At 31.3% G+C, this 13203-nt stretch overlaps 1 protein-coding gene across 1 annotated transcript; it reads left to right on the top strand.

Moving 5' to 3' along the window:
- Window positions 1-3060: 3060 nt before the first annotated feature.
- Window positions 3061-6357, top strand: LOC109337697 (nucleolin). The gene is made up of 4 exons (XM_019574722.1): window positions 3061-3213; window positions 3840-3996; window positions 4129-4205; window positions 5207-6357. The coding sequence occupies exons 2-4, from the start codon at window positions 3911-3913 to the stop codon at window positions 5998-6000; spliced, it is 957 nt and encodes a 318-aa protein (XP_019430267.1). The 5' UTR covers window positions 3061-3213; window positions 3840-3910; the 3' UTR covers window positions 6001-6357.
- Window positions 6358-13203: the final 6846 nt, after the last annotated feature.

The following is a 13203-nucleotide window of genomic DNA, read 5'->3' on the forward strand; positions in this document are numbered from 1 at the left end:
TATATATTATATGAGGTATGCTAACATGAGTCCACCTTATTTTATGAAGGATCATGTTAGCAATGTGTACCCAAATATTTGGACAAAAATATCCTTCATTGGTTAGTTAGATTAACCTATGCTATCATGGTCATTTTAGTAAATACATTAAAATAGGGTTATATTTTGTCGATAAAATTCTCTTTTCTATCTTCCTTCCTGCTCCCGTGATTTCAATTTATACATTTCACCTTCCCGTGCTTGAAATTTCTGTGTTCTGTTCTTGCTTTTTTTTTCTGGGTTAAATGCAGAAAGGTATATCACTTTTTTTTATTATGATTGTATTCCAAATATCATTGTATGCTTATCATAATGCAGAAATCATATCAATTAGGGGTGGATATTATTTTATGCACATTGTGTTTGGCATGCCAATTAGCTTCTTTACTCCAAGATATGAGTCAATGTTTTGCAAGAAGTAACAAAATTTGAAGATGATGATGAAGCATGGCTTGGAAAATGAAGATATCTTTGACACCTTAGATTGCTAGATGACACCCTTTCATTATGTCAAATCAGATTATTATACATTACGAGGCTTAGGACCAATATTTAGGATCGGGTAAGGACAAACTTTAACCTGTTCCAACCCGGCCCATGCTCATCCCTACTTGAAAGTAATAAAAATAAAGCTTAAAGCTGCATTAAAATACAAATTAGTAATAACCACACCAAAGTTAATGTTTTGATTTTAAAAACCATAAACTATTATTTATACTGTCAGTTAATCCCAAGGAATAATATTATTCTAGATTCTCAGGCTTGGGATATCACCTATGTTGCTTCTCGTGTTCATTAGGACTTTAGAGATAGGGCTCCTTCGGTCTTAGACTCGGGCGGAGTGGATAATTATATCTCTTTGGTTCAGTGGTCTCCCCCTGCTGTTGGGCAAGTGAAGATTAATGTTGATGACAGTTGTTCTATGCCATCCAATATTATGGGTGGCAGGGGCGCTATCCGTAATCATGAAGGAAGATGGCTTTTGGGTTTCTGTTCTGGATTTGGAGTTGGTTATGCTATTGACGCTGAGTTCTTTGCGATGGAACAAGGGCTACTTTTGGCATGAGATGAGGGCCTTCAATCTATTGTGCTTGAATGTGATTGTTTGGAGGCTGTGCAAATCATTACCAAGAGTCTTGTGGTTAGATACCAGAGAATTTCTGAAGTGGTGATTCGTATCCGTAAGTTGCTTGACCGTTGTTGGGATGTTCAGATTACATTTATCCATAGAGAGGCTAACTCCTTGGTGGACTTTATGGCGAAGACAGGCGCTCATCCGAGCTCGGATCTCAAGATTTGGTTGTCTGTTCGTGCTGGGGTATCAGATTTGTTAGTGTTGGATCTTTCTGCATAGTTTTTTCCTTTGCTTTCTGATGTACCAAAAAAAAAAAAAGTTAATCCCCAAGGACTTCATTTGCCCTAAAAATCATCCACCCACCTTCCTAAATCATGTGAGTTTGTTAGCTACAACTCTGGATTTGCCTTTCATGCTCCTTAAGCAGTTAATACCCATCTTTCATTTGCTCTTAGCTTTGCAGACATCCTGTTGGATTTGCCTTTCATGCTCCTTAAGCATTTCTCTTGGAGGCACCAACGATCCAAAATAGTGGAAGCATAACCCTGACATCACAAACAAAAGCAAGTTACTTAAAATAGTTAATGTGACAAACCAGAAGTATCACTACCTAATCAAATAAAGCTAACCATTACATCCAGAATACACAATAAATTATACAAGATAAGCCACAGTAAATTAAACAAAATAAGTCATAGTAGAACATTCTTCTTATTGTTTAGAGATGGGTAAGTCATAGTAAATTAAACAACATAAAATAATAATTACTGGTTACTCATTAGGAGATTGAGAAATCAATAATATGGCTTTTTTGCTTTTGTTTGGACAATTTCGTGAGCCATGATTAATTTTGGGAGAGATTGAGGGTTTGGCGGCGGATGTGTGATGGTGGTGGTGTGTGGCGGTGGCTCTGTGTGGCAGCGGCTCTATGCTACTGCTTTCAGTTTCAAAGCTCTTTGCTAGATATAAATCTCCTATCCTTATTTGTTGGTCCATCCATGTTCCCGTTGATTTAATGATGTTGGCGAAGCACTTTACAGATTAATGTACTAAAAATGCTATGTAAATATGAGGTTTTAGTTCAATGCTAGGAAAGTAATATATTATGCTAGAAACAAAGTGGTGGCGCAAAGCAGAAAGCCATTGACAATCATGTAAATATCTGACGGAGAGGTTTGTGTTTTTTTTGAAGGCAGAGATGTTCAAGAATGGGATGAGAATGGAGGGTTTGGGATAACCCTACTATTTTAATGTATTTACTAAAATAACCATGATAGCATAGTTTAATTTAATTAACTAATGAAGAATATTTTTGTCCAAATATTTAGGTACATCTTGCTAACATGATTCTTCATATATATATATATATATATATATTTTGAGATAGTTCATCAACCTAATGAGTTGAATTCTAATAGAACTTATAAACTAAGAAAATGAGTAACATTTTAATTTGTTTTAATTTGACCTTTACAAAATTGACAAATTTATCCCTCAATCAGTTGGTTTTTAGTTTTTATGATAACCTAATAATTTATTTGTCGATAACTAAATTTACCAATGACACAGAAATTTAAAGATGAAGTAATTATGAATCAAATGAGTAATAGTAAATTATAGGTACACATTATCATTTTACTAAATTTGTTTGCCATTTATTTGAAATTTAAAAAATAACATGCAAGAATGTAAGACCAATTTAAATGCCTACTGCTCCCTTTTTTTAAAGATAAAAATAAAAATAAACACAATTAAAGCAAATAGAATTGTTTATTTATTAAAAAGAAAAAGAAATGTTTGTCGTATAAAATTTAATATATTATCACTATATTACTATATTATTTAACATTCAATTCAACTTTTAAGAGTAGTAGTATAAATGAATGATGATTGATATTCTAATTGTATATAAATTTTTATTAAAATCACCAAATTGAAACATTGAGAACAAAAACCTACTAGAAGCTAAAGTTCGCAGGCTAAGACTAAGTTCCCTTCTGGCGTGGTCACCCATTAGCTTCACTTGAATTAGAGAATTGGAGGCTAGAGAGGATATAAGATTTTTCCACTGCACCTGCCCACACTGAATCACAGCCTCGGTGAATCCCAGCTTATGAATGCTGTGGTACGTTTAACTTTTTGTCATTTTTCTTATACCCATAATCGTGCTACTGAATTGTAATTGTACACTATGTGTTTGATAAAATGACTCTAAGAAATGTCTCATATTTTTAACAATATTCCCCTTCATATGATAAAACACTTCTATAAGTGATTAATTTTTATTTTTGGTAGCATGTTATATACTGTTTTTGTCTTTGTTATGATCATTTTCATGTGATATCTTCTTCAACATAATCTTTTTTATCGAGTCAACTTCATGTGGAAGCTATTAAATTGCGCAGAGTCTAATTTCTATTTAGTGAGTTCCACTGGAACTCCAATAAGGTGTTGAAAAGAGTGTGTTATTGTATTCGTCGAATTTCTATTAAAAAAACTAAAGCATGAAAGTAGTCACACAACACACATATGAATATGCTTTCTCCAGTGCCCAGTGGAATTTGATACATTGATAATTTTGGGGAATGGTTAACTTTTGTGTGCAGATACTTTCATCAATTCTGTTATGATCATATGTCATATTCCTCAGTAGTTACCACCAACTTACGAAACATTGCAGCATAGATTTTCTGGGAAGAAACTAATAATGCCTGATTACTTGTAGTTGTTCCAGATATAACTTTAACTGTAAAAGATAGAAGATTGGTTTTCTTGAACATTTTGATTGAGAAAGTAATGGCATGGAGGTTGTGGTCCTGCTCCGTCCCCTTTTCGTCTATTCTAAGGGTTGCAAAACCACATTGGCTACCACTCTCTCGAAGGTTAAAGTATTTTCACTCTGTCATGGATAGTCATTTGAAGAATTTCTATTATTTTGGTTGAAATATTTGTTTAATTATATTTTGGAATAATAGCTGAAATAATGAAATGTCTCATTTCTGTTTCTTTTTCAGCACCGAAGCATTTTGTGGTTCAGTCTCATGTGTGTTACGAAGTTGTCATAACAATGTCTCTTTAGTGAACTTTCAAGGTTAGATATTTATAGATTTTCTTTACTCCAAGTAGTTGGACTGGCTATTATGATGATTGTGATAGTGTATTAATTGAAAGTACTCATCTGTTATTTTCATAAGTATATGCTTGATTCTTTGAGAAAAGAATGAAATCCAGTTCATGATTTTTATGTGGAATATTAATAAAATGCATCTGTGTATTTCTATAGGTTAACATGATTTATGATAGAGCATTATGACATTGTTATATCCATGTGACTGACCCCACGTCCCCACCTAATGAAATTAAGGTTTGGTTGTGTTTTCTCTAGGTTAGGACAAGGAAATAGGAGGGTATCCCCTTTATTGTTTGCATGTGAAGTCTGGGTTGCATTATCATTTAACATGCTTTTCATTGGCGAGGTGTGTTTTTGAAGAAATTCGTGAACTTAATTCATGTCTTCTGCAAACATTGTAAACACAAAGGGAAGCAAATTCCAGTGATATGATTTAATGACAATATATAAGATTCTTCTTTTGTTGCATTTACTTTATACCTCATGAGAACTGATTTTAGTTAAACAAAAAATAAATCTCATGGCAACAGGCTTCTTAACTAAAGATTAGTTTCATAGCTGTTTATCAACTGTCTGGTTTTAGATTCTGTTATTTTCTCATGTCTGTCATGTTTGAAGAGAGAACACCAAAAAATCCTGTGATGTATAGACCCTGGCACAGGAATTCTTTCTTTCTTAGAACATGACACTGTCATGTCCCAATAGTAAAGATGTAAATATAATGAAAATATGTAAATATTGGTAACATCATTACCCTGAGAAAATGGCGGCGTCATCTTTTGCCATGGATGCATTGTGATTTGAATTTTGAAGCGCTTCTTACAAAGAAAAGAAATTAGCTATGATCTCCATGGTTGAATTGTATTGTAAGTACTACAAAACTAGTTTTGTAGTTTTCATACTCACAGTCAACATGGATTATCTAGTGTCAGTCTCTTTGAACTAATTAACTGGATTTGCAGCGCTAAGATCATATGCTCGTGGTGGACGCAAAGACTATGATCTCTTTGGCAGTGGAAAACCAGGAGATAAGAATTTCAGGAAATCTTGGGCAAAGGAGATGGGTGAAGATAATTCTCTATGGACAGCAAGTGAGGATGAAAGTGATGAAGAAAATGGTTCAAAGAGTCATCTTGATAAGGAGATTCGGAAAATAAGACAGCAAGCTAAAAAGCATGCAGACCTGATTGACGCCGATGATAGTGATGAGTTAAGGAGTGTTTGGTCTGACAGTGATGAGGAGAAGACACTGTGGACTGGTGATGAAATGGATAGTGACGACGATATTCCTACAGAAGCTTACCCGAATGAACGTAGTGATAAGCACATCGATAAATTGTTTGAGTTTGATGAAACGCCAAAATACCGAACCATATCAGAGATGTTGAAAGCTGAAGAAGAACCTGAGGAGTTATCACCAGGAAAACAAGCTAGGAAGATTGCAGTTGAGAATGCTTTGAAGAAATTAAAGAAAGGTCCAGATGGGAGGTACATCAATGTATGGGAGATTATGACTGATATAGATATTCTGATTGGAGCATTTGAAAATGTTGTTTCAGGACCAGAGTATGCAGAGCTTAGACAAGGAGGGCCTAAACAACTAAATATGCAGTTTTTCAAGGACATACAAGCACGTATGAGAGATCCAAATTACAAATTCTCACCTGAGTTAAAATTGAAACCCAAGAGTAAACTGGTTTCTAGAAAGAAATGGCAAAAGGCACAGTCTAGGAGAAGAAAAGCACAAAGGAGATGAAGCTCTTGTTGTATAGTTTGTTTATCTAAATATTGAAACCAAAGTGGGGTTTTGTGATGTTTTTCTCTGTATGGACTTCTGCATCAATATTTAAATTTGACCCCCCTCCCCTTCATAGTAAGCATGGGGATCGGACAAGGTTTTAGGTTGGATATTACTGGCTAGCTAGACTTTCACCTTTTATCCGGGCATAAGCATCATCACATTGTTTACCACAACTTTATATATTCATCTGCCCATATAGTTCTGTACTTATGTTCTTTCTTTGGCTATTTTGCTTTCTATTAGGTCTATTTCTTGTGGCTATCTGATACAAAAACAATGGGAAATTAATTCTCTTTTCTGCTTTGCCTTTTTCTATGTGATGCAGCAAGTGGCAGAGTTGAATTAATACCCTTTAAATTCTCAATTTTGTTATTCTTTCAGTATTGACAGTATAAACATGTTGATCGTTAAGTTGAAATATGACACATGGAGACTAATATGCTAAGAACTAGATTAGTTCTACGTGCTCATCCGGTTTGACCAATCATGATCAACTCAAATAAGATTTGGACTTATAGGGTCTAATGTCAAATTCGGGTTCAAAAATTAAACTCAACCATTATTTAAGGCCGGGTAAATGATAAACATGGCCTAACTCGACCCATCTCATGGTTACTCACTAATCATGTTTGTATGTATATCTATTTAATTATGTATAGAGTAATGACATCTCTTCAATAAAAAATATCATTGATTATATAATTTTTAATCATATATACATGATTAACAATATATATACATATATCATTTCTATGTCAAATTATATATTCATAATAATAATAAAATATTAAAAAGACTTTATCTAAAATTTGTATGCATTATATTTAGAATTAAATTTAGATAAGAAGATTGCATCATTCATTATTTGAGGTCGAATTAGCTTATGATTTAAGTTCAAAAAATATCATTACTAACATTTAGGATCAATTAACGCACAAACATTACCTAAGACATGCTCACCTCTAGCTAAGATTTCTATTGGGGAAAAAGAAAGGATCGTTAAGAAAAGAAAAGACATAGAAAACAGGAGAATGTGGAAATATTGGGAAGCAAAACTTTAATATAAACTCATTACCAAATGTAACAAACAATGCCTTCACATCTCTTTGATGCATCTTAGAAGAAAAACCGCAATATATGAATGAGAAGTGCTTGAAACTGTGGAGTTTGCATAAAAATTATGACCATATGTCAGAAAAGTTCCTCTGTAAAATTTTGCGTTCAAATACTTGAGGAAGTTTAGTTATCAGGAAATCTTTGCAGTGTAAGTGTTCTTTACCTGATTATCAGGTTTATGTGTTAAGCTGTCTTAAACCAACATGATTTTTATCTTTAACATGTGGTTTCTTAGTTCTTTGAAGAATTTAAGTAAAAAAGTTTACGTTGTATCATGCATGCTTGCAACCCTATAAAGCATCTCTACTCAAATGTTATGGCGTTCCTGCTCTTGTTATACTTTCCTTACCACTAGCCAACAATTGTTATATAGATTTCTTATAATACCTTCATATCCACTTCTTTACAGTAACGAAATTCCAAGAATTGATTTTTGGAAGAGAAAAAAAAGTACGTATAAATTTTATACAGTATCACTACATCATCCACCACTTTCCAAATAAATAATGAATGATATAATAATTATATATAAATTTTTATACCGATTATAAATAACTATTACTTTATTTTTGGAATCCATCCATCCATAATTGAGTACTAAAGAAGTTCACTAGTTTTAAAATATTAATTAATTTTAGAACTCTACAGCCATCATTAGTTCAAAACTCTTCATCAAATCTAAACATGTCACTATGATTGAATAAGTTTGGGATAAATCAATAAATCTCTACTCGTGCCTTCTAACATACTATTAAAAAATAAAAAATAAAACATATCAAATGGTATTATTAATAAAATGTACATATCAAATGGTATTATTAATATCACACAACCAATACATAAAGAGCATATATAATCCCTGGTATGTATCCTAGTATGGTCAGCACCAGACATATCCAGAACTCCACCTGCATTATTTCCATGCATACAACACAAAAATAATTTTAGAGACTTAACATAAAAAAAATAATGGAATTAATACTTGAGAGAATATATACATCGATAGTGTATGAGTTTTATACATTATTAGTATATTCATGTTTAATGAGCTTAATGATGAATCATTTTCAAACTACAAGAAAATATTAAAAATTTATCAAAGAAAAATAAATTGTGACAAGAGTGATATAGCATACTCCACAGCCATAACGAAGGAAAACACCAACAGGAGGAAGCAATATTGCTAATATCACTTCCAAGAATGTTTCTGCACCCATTATTTTTATTTCTTTCTTTTGAATTGAATGAGAAGGGTTTATGAACTATGATAAGATTTGAATTCAATATCACAAGAGAAAGAAAATAGAAGCGTTATTATACTAGGAAGTGTTGTTTTTTTTTTGAGGAAGAAAAGGTGGAGATTACACGTGGCAAATTATAGGCAGTTTTATGACACGTGTATTTTGTGTATGACATGTGTTGCATTTAAACGATCATACGGCTATCTCTGAAATTGACTAATAATTGAATGAAAAAAATAGTATTAAAGAGGAAATATATTTTCTATATTTTATTTTATTTTCTTATTAATTTGATCTGTAATTTTATTTCTTTTGTTTTGGCTCTGCCTATGAAATTTTATTTAGTACCTTATAATTTCTTATAGTAAATTGTACAAAATTTACAATTTATTATAGGGAAAATTAAACTTTAGATATCATTTGATTCAAAAATAAAAATACTAAAAAATAATTTATTTATTTTTTGAACAATTAAAAACTATGCTTTAAATTATAAAAAATGATTAAGAGAAATAGATTCGTGCATCTACGGTCTGTTAGCGAATTAGCTTCATTTATGTGTCGGGTATATTATCTGTCGAAAAAGTTCGCCAAATTTTCCATTGAAAATTCTGTCGGAAATGCTTCATTCTTCTCAAAAACATCAAATTAGCATAAACTTCCGACAAATTCTAATATGTCGTAAATTTTCCAACGGAAAATCCGTCAGAAATTGTGAAAAACCTTAAATTTCCGACCGATATATATATCTAGAAATGCATTAAAGTTAAGTTGACAAATCCATGCTCAATATATATTAGTAATTTTTATTGTTTTTTATTTATCAAGATCAATCTTGTGAGGTATTGCTCTTTAGCTTGGAGAGCATTTCTAACTCTACTCTAATCCTATGGTATTCCATTGCAGGCTTAAACCATAGTTGTACATATTTTAACATTGCTACAAGTCAGAAATAGGGTTGGGCCAATATATTTCTGAGTGATTTTATTATAATCTCACAAACCCTCAAGCTCAGTTAAGTGAGGCTAGGTCTGGCTTAGTCAAAACGTTTTGCCAATCAAATCGTGGCTAGAAAATACAATTTCTTCAAGGCAAACAAAATCTACAACAAATAATTTGGTACTCATGATTTCTATTAGAGAGGAAAAAAAAGTGATAATCTATAGAATGAATTAATGACAAAATTATAGTGATGATTTTATATAAAAGGAAAGAAAACTAATTAATCTAAGAATGAAAGCTAACTCTAATTATAAAAGGCAATTTAAACTACTTATTAGCCGAATATAATATTAATCTAAAATATCAAAATATATTTCAACATATTCCCTCAAACTGAAAAATAGATGTCGACAACTTCCAACTTGGATAAAAGATGATTAAATTAAGAAAACTTTAAAGCCTTTTATTAGAAGGTATGACTTGACCATTGAAGACAATACATAATCAAATTTATTACCATTCAAGTTGATTTCTTTTATACAATTTGAAGAGCTCCCTTAATTACAATGCGACATCATGAAGAATGGATGATGTTGTTACTTGGAACTCTTGCCAAATATTATCATGAATAGTAAGATCCATGTTCAAAAAATTGGAAGCAGGATATTATAGAATGACAGTCAAAGAAGACTTTTGAATAGAAGAAATTTTAAGAGATAAAATAATTATTCAAAATATAGCACATGAAATTAGCAAGGTTGTGCTAAGAGAATTAATAGAAGCACTAGAATTCTTAGAAGAAAATGAGTGAAATTGAAAGTAATGATGTTGTTCGTTAAGAACCAACATAATAGAAAGAAGATCAAGTTATATTATTGTTCAAGGATATTATCTTCATTTCTTGGTCAAATAATGATATAAATCTAGAATATGGTACAATATGAACGATACTTGTTCAAGAATAACAATGCTCTTGAATACTATCTTGGTTTGTTGGCCAAAGAATAAAAGAAATCTAGAATATGATGGAATATGAGCAATATTTGTTCAAGAATAACAGAAAAAAATAATATGATGAATTATAAGCAATATTTGCTTTAAGAGTAACAAGAAAAGAATATGGTGAAATCAGTAATATTTAGTCAAGAATCACAAGAGAAGAATGTGATGAACCATGAATAATATTTGCTCAAAAATAACAAGAGAAATAGATAATATGAAGATTATAAGAGAATGATATAGAAAAAGAAATATTAATATAACAAAAGAATGTCTGAGATCACTAAGGACCAGAACATAAGGTTTTTTGGCATAACTATTTCCCTCCCACACAACAACAACAATGATTCTTCTTCCGAACAAGCTCCTTCTCTTCTTTTTGAAGATCATAGTCCTCCTTCGTCTCCTTCACATGAATGATATATTGTGAAGAAGTCAGAATCTGCTTTACTATAGAAGTTATCATTAATAGAACTACTTCCACCAAGAACACATCCCCTACCATTAAGAATATTTGAGAAGAAAAAATAAGGAGAAGAAAAAAGTATGTGAAATGAATAAGAAAATGATTGAGTATTTTATTAATTGAATAAATAGATGTTGAATAATGATAAAGTTATAGTGAAGCTTTTATATAAAAGAAATGAAAACTAATTAACTAACCAACAACTAAAATTAACTTTAACTATACAAAAGTAAATTTAAACTAATTACTAATTCAATACATTGTTAATTAAAAATACCAAAATACATTTGAGTTGAAAGGAAAATATATGAGATCTTGGGAAATCATGGTGTCAACCACTATTTATAAAAACTTGCACAATATATTTAAAATTCTAAAAAATATGTACCAAAATGATAATAAAGTGGTCCAACCCCTTCAGTAATGTAAATGTCCTTGTTCCTGCTTCTGCAGTGTTAATTGAGGATAACTATCAATCATTCAAACTCATCCAACAAGCACTAAAATCCTACCTCTGGCTACAACTCATCAGTTGGATTTGGTCGCTTCATTGCATCCCACTCATCTCCTACCACAAGTGACAACTTGCACCATCCAGATCCCTCTCAAAGGGTTGGTCCAATCCACAACCTTGAAGAGTTAGATTCAAATATGGACACTAAGTCCAAACGAATCGTTAGGCCACAAGGATGGATTAAAGATTTTATTAAGCCTTAGTTTCATTATTACATTATTGTCAATTGTTCACTACTTTATGTGCTAATATTCAAATGGGCTTATGGGAATTATAGGCCCGGTCCAATAGTAACGAAGCAACTAGCATGATTATGGTTTAAACAGCTAAATAGATGAAACCGAACTATAAAATGTGGTTCAGTCTGATTTTACGTTTTGGTTAAGTTATTTTGTTAAGGAATTATTTATATTCGGTCCGATTCATAAAAAAATAGATACTAGGGGACTAATATTGTATTGTTGTTTGAATTCTTCAACCGACAATTTTTGTGGCTTAAATTATCAATTTTGTGTGAATTTGTTTTATATGTTACTAAATTATTATTATGTTAGTATTATATATGTTACTACTTACAAAATTATTATATATATATATAATTAAATAAATATATATAATAATTTCTCAGTATCATGATGATTTTTAACATATCTTCTAACTTTCGTGGCATTGAATTTGAAACTAACATGTACCATAATTTTATATACATGTATTTCTATATATGTTACTAATTGATAGATGTTACTAAAGTGTTATGTATGTTACAAATCGTGAATTATAATGTTATATATATTATATATGTTACTAAATTGTTATGTATGTTACTAATCGTAAATTGTATTGTTATATATGTATGTTACTAATCGTAAATTGTATTGATATAGTAATAGTATTTTTCCTTTTATGTACAAACAATGTATCTTGTAATACATTTTAAACCTTCAATTGATACAAAAAAGTAATCATGGAACCAAACCAAACCATTCATGAATGACTCGGTTTGGTTTGGTTCTTGTAATAAAATTTGCGATTAATTGAAATGAACTGAACTATATCTTTGTATTTAGTTCGGTCACTAAATTGCACCAAAAATCGAACCAAACATTTACATCCATAATATCTAGGGTATAAGTTGTATGTTTCCCTATTTTTAGTGTCATAAAAATTGAGCATTGCTTAGAATTTTGTTTTCTTCTTCCCAAACCGGAGATTGAGTGAGCATTTAATATAAATTATATTTTGAGTTTATAAATTGTAAGATTATAGATGGTGGGACTATTACTTATTCATTGTAACACCGTGATTTTCTATGCGCATTTTATTAATTATTTAATTTACAAGCGATTAATTTTAGAAATTAATCGGTATTGATTTAGGCTAAACCTCAGTTGAGTTTTAGTCTTGTACTGTGATTTCCTAATTATGGTAAATTTTCGTAATTTTCTGAGACTGAAAGTCTCCGGGCCTCTTTCTCGAGTCCAAATTAACCCCAATTTTGGCCCAAAAGGTGATTTTTGAGTTATATAACTCGGAATCGAATTTTGATTGCACTATTGGCTTCAAAATATTATTTCGATTCAAAATATACACCAAGTTTGTCCATAACTCACTTCTAGATATTTTTCGCTCTGAAATCCAAGTTTCGACATTCTAAACGTAACCCTAGATCAGGAGATTTTAATCTCCTGCCGAGTTTTAGCCGACAAGACTCGGACATGGTTTTAATCATGATGTGTCATCGTATTAGTCACATCACTATCCATGAGTCAAGATTACTTGTGGAAGAAGCAAAAGTACAACCTTTTTTGCACAATCCCCACACCACTCATCAACCCTTACATAACTAGAAATATAATGTTGGTATTTGACTATGATTAAAG

Source organism: Lupinus angustifolius, unplaced genomic scaffold, assembly GCF_001865875.1.
Source record: "Lupinus angustifolius cultivar Tanjil unplaced genomic scaffold, LupAngTanjil_v1.0 Scaffold_9_148, whole genome shotgun sequence".
Taxonomy (NCBI): Eukaryota; Viridiplantae; Streptophyta; class Magnoliopsida; order Fabales; family Fabaceae; genus Lupinus; species Lupinus angustifolius.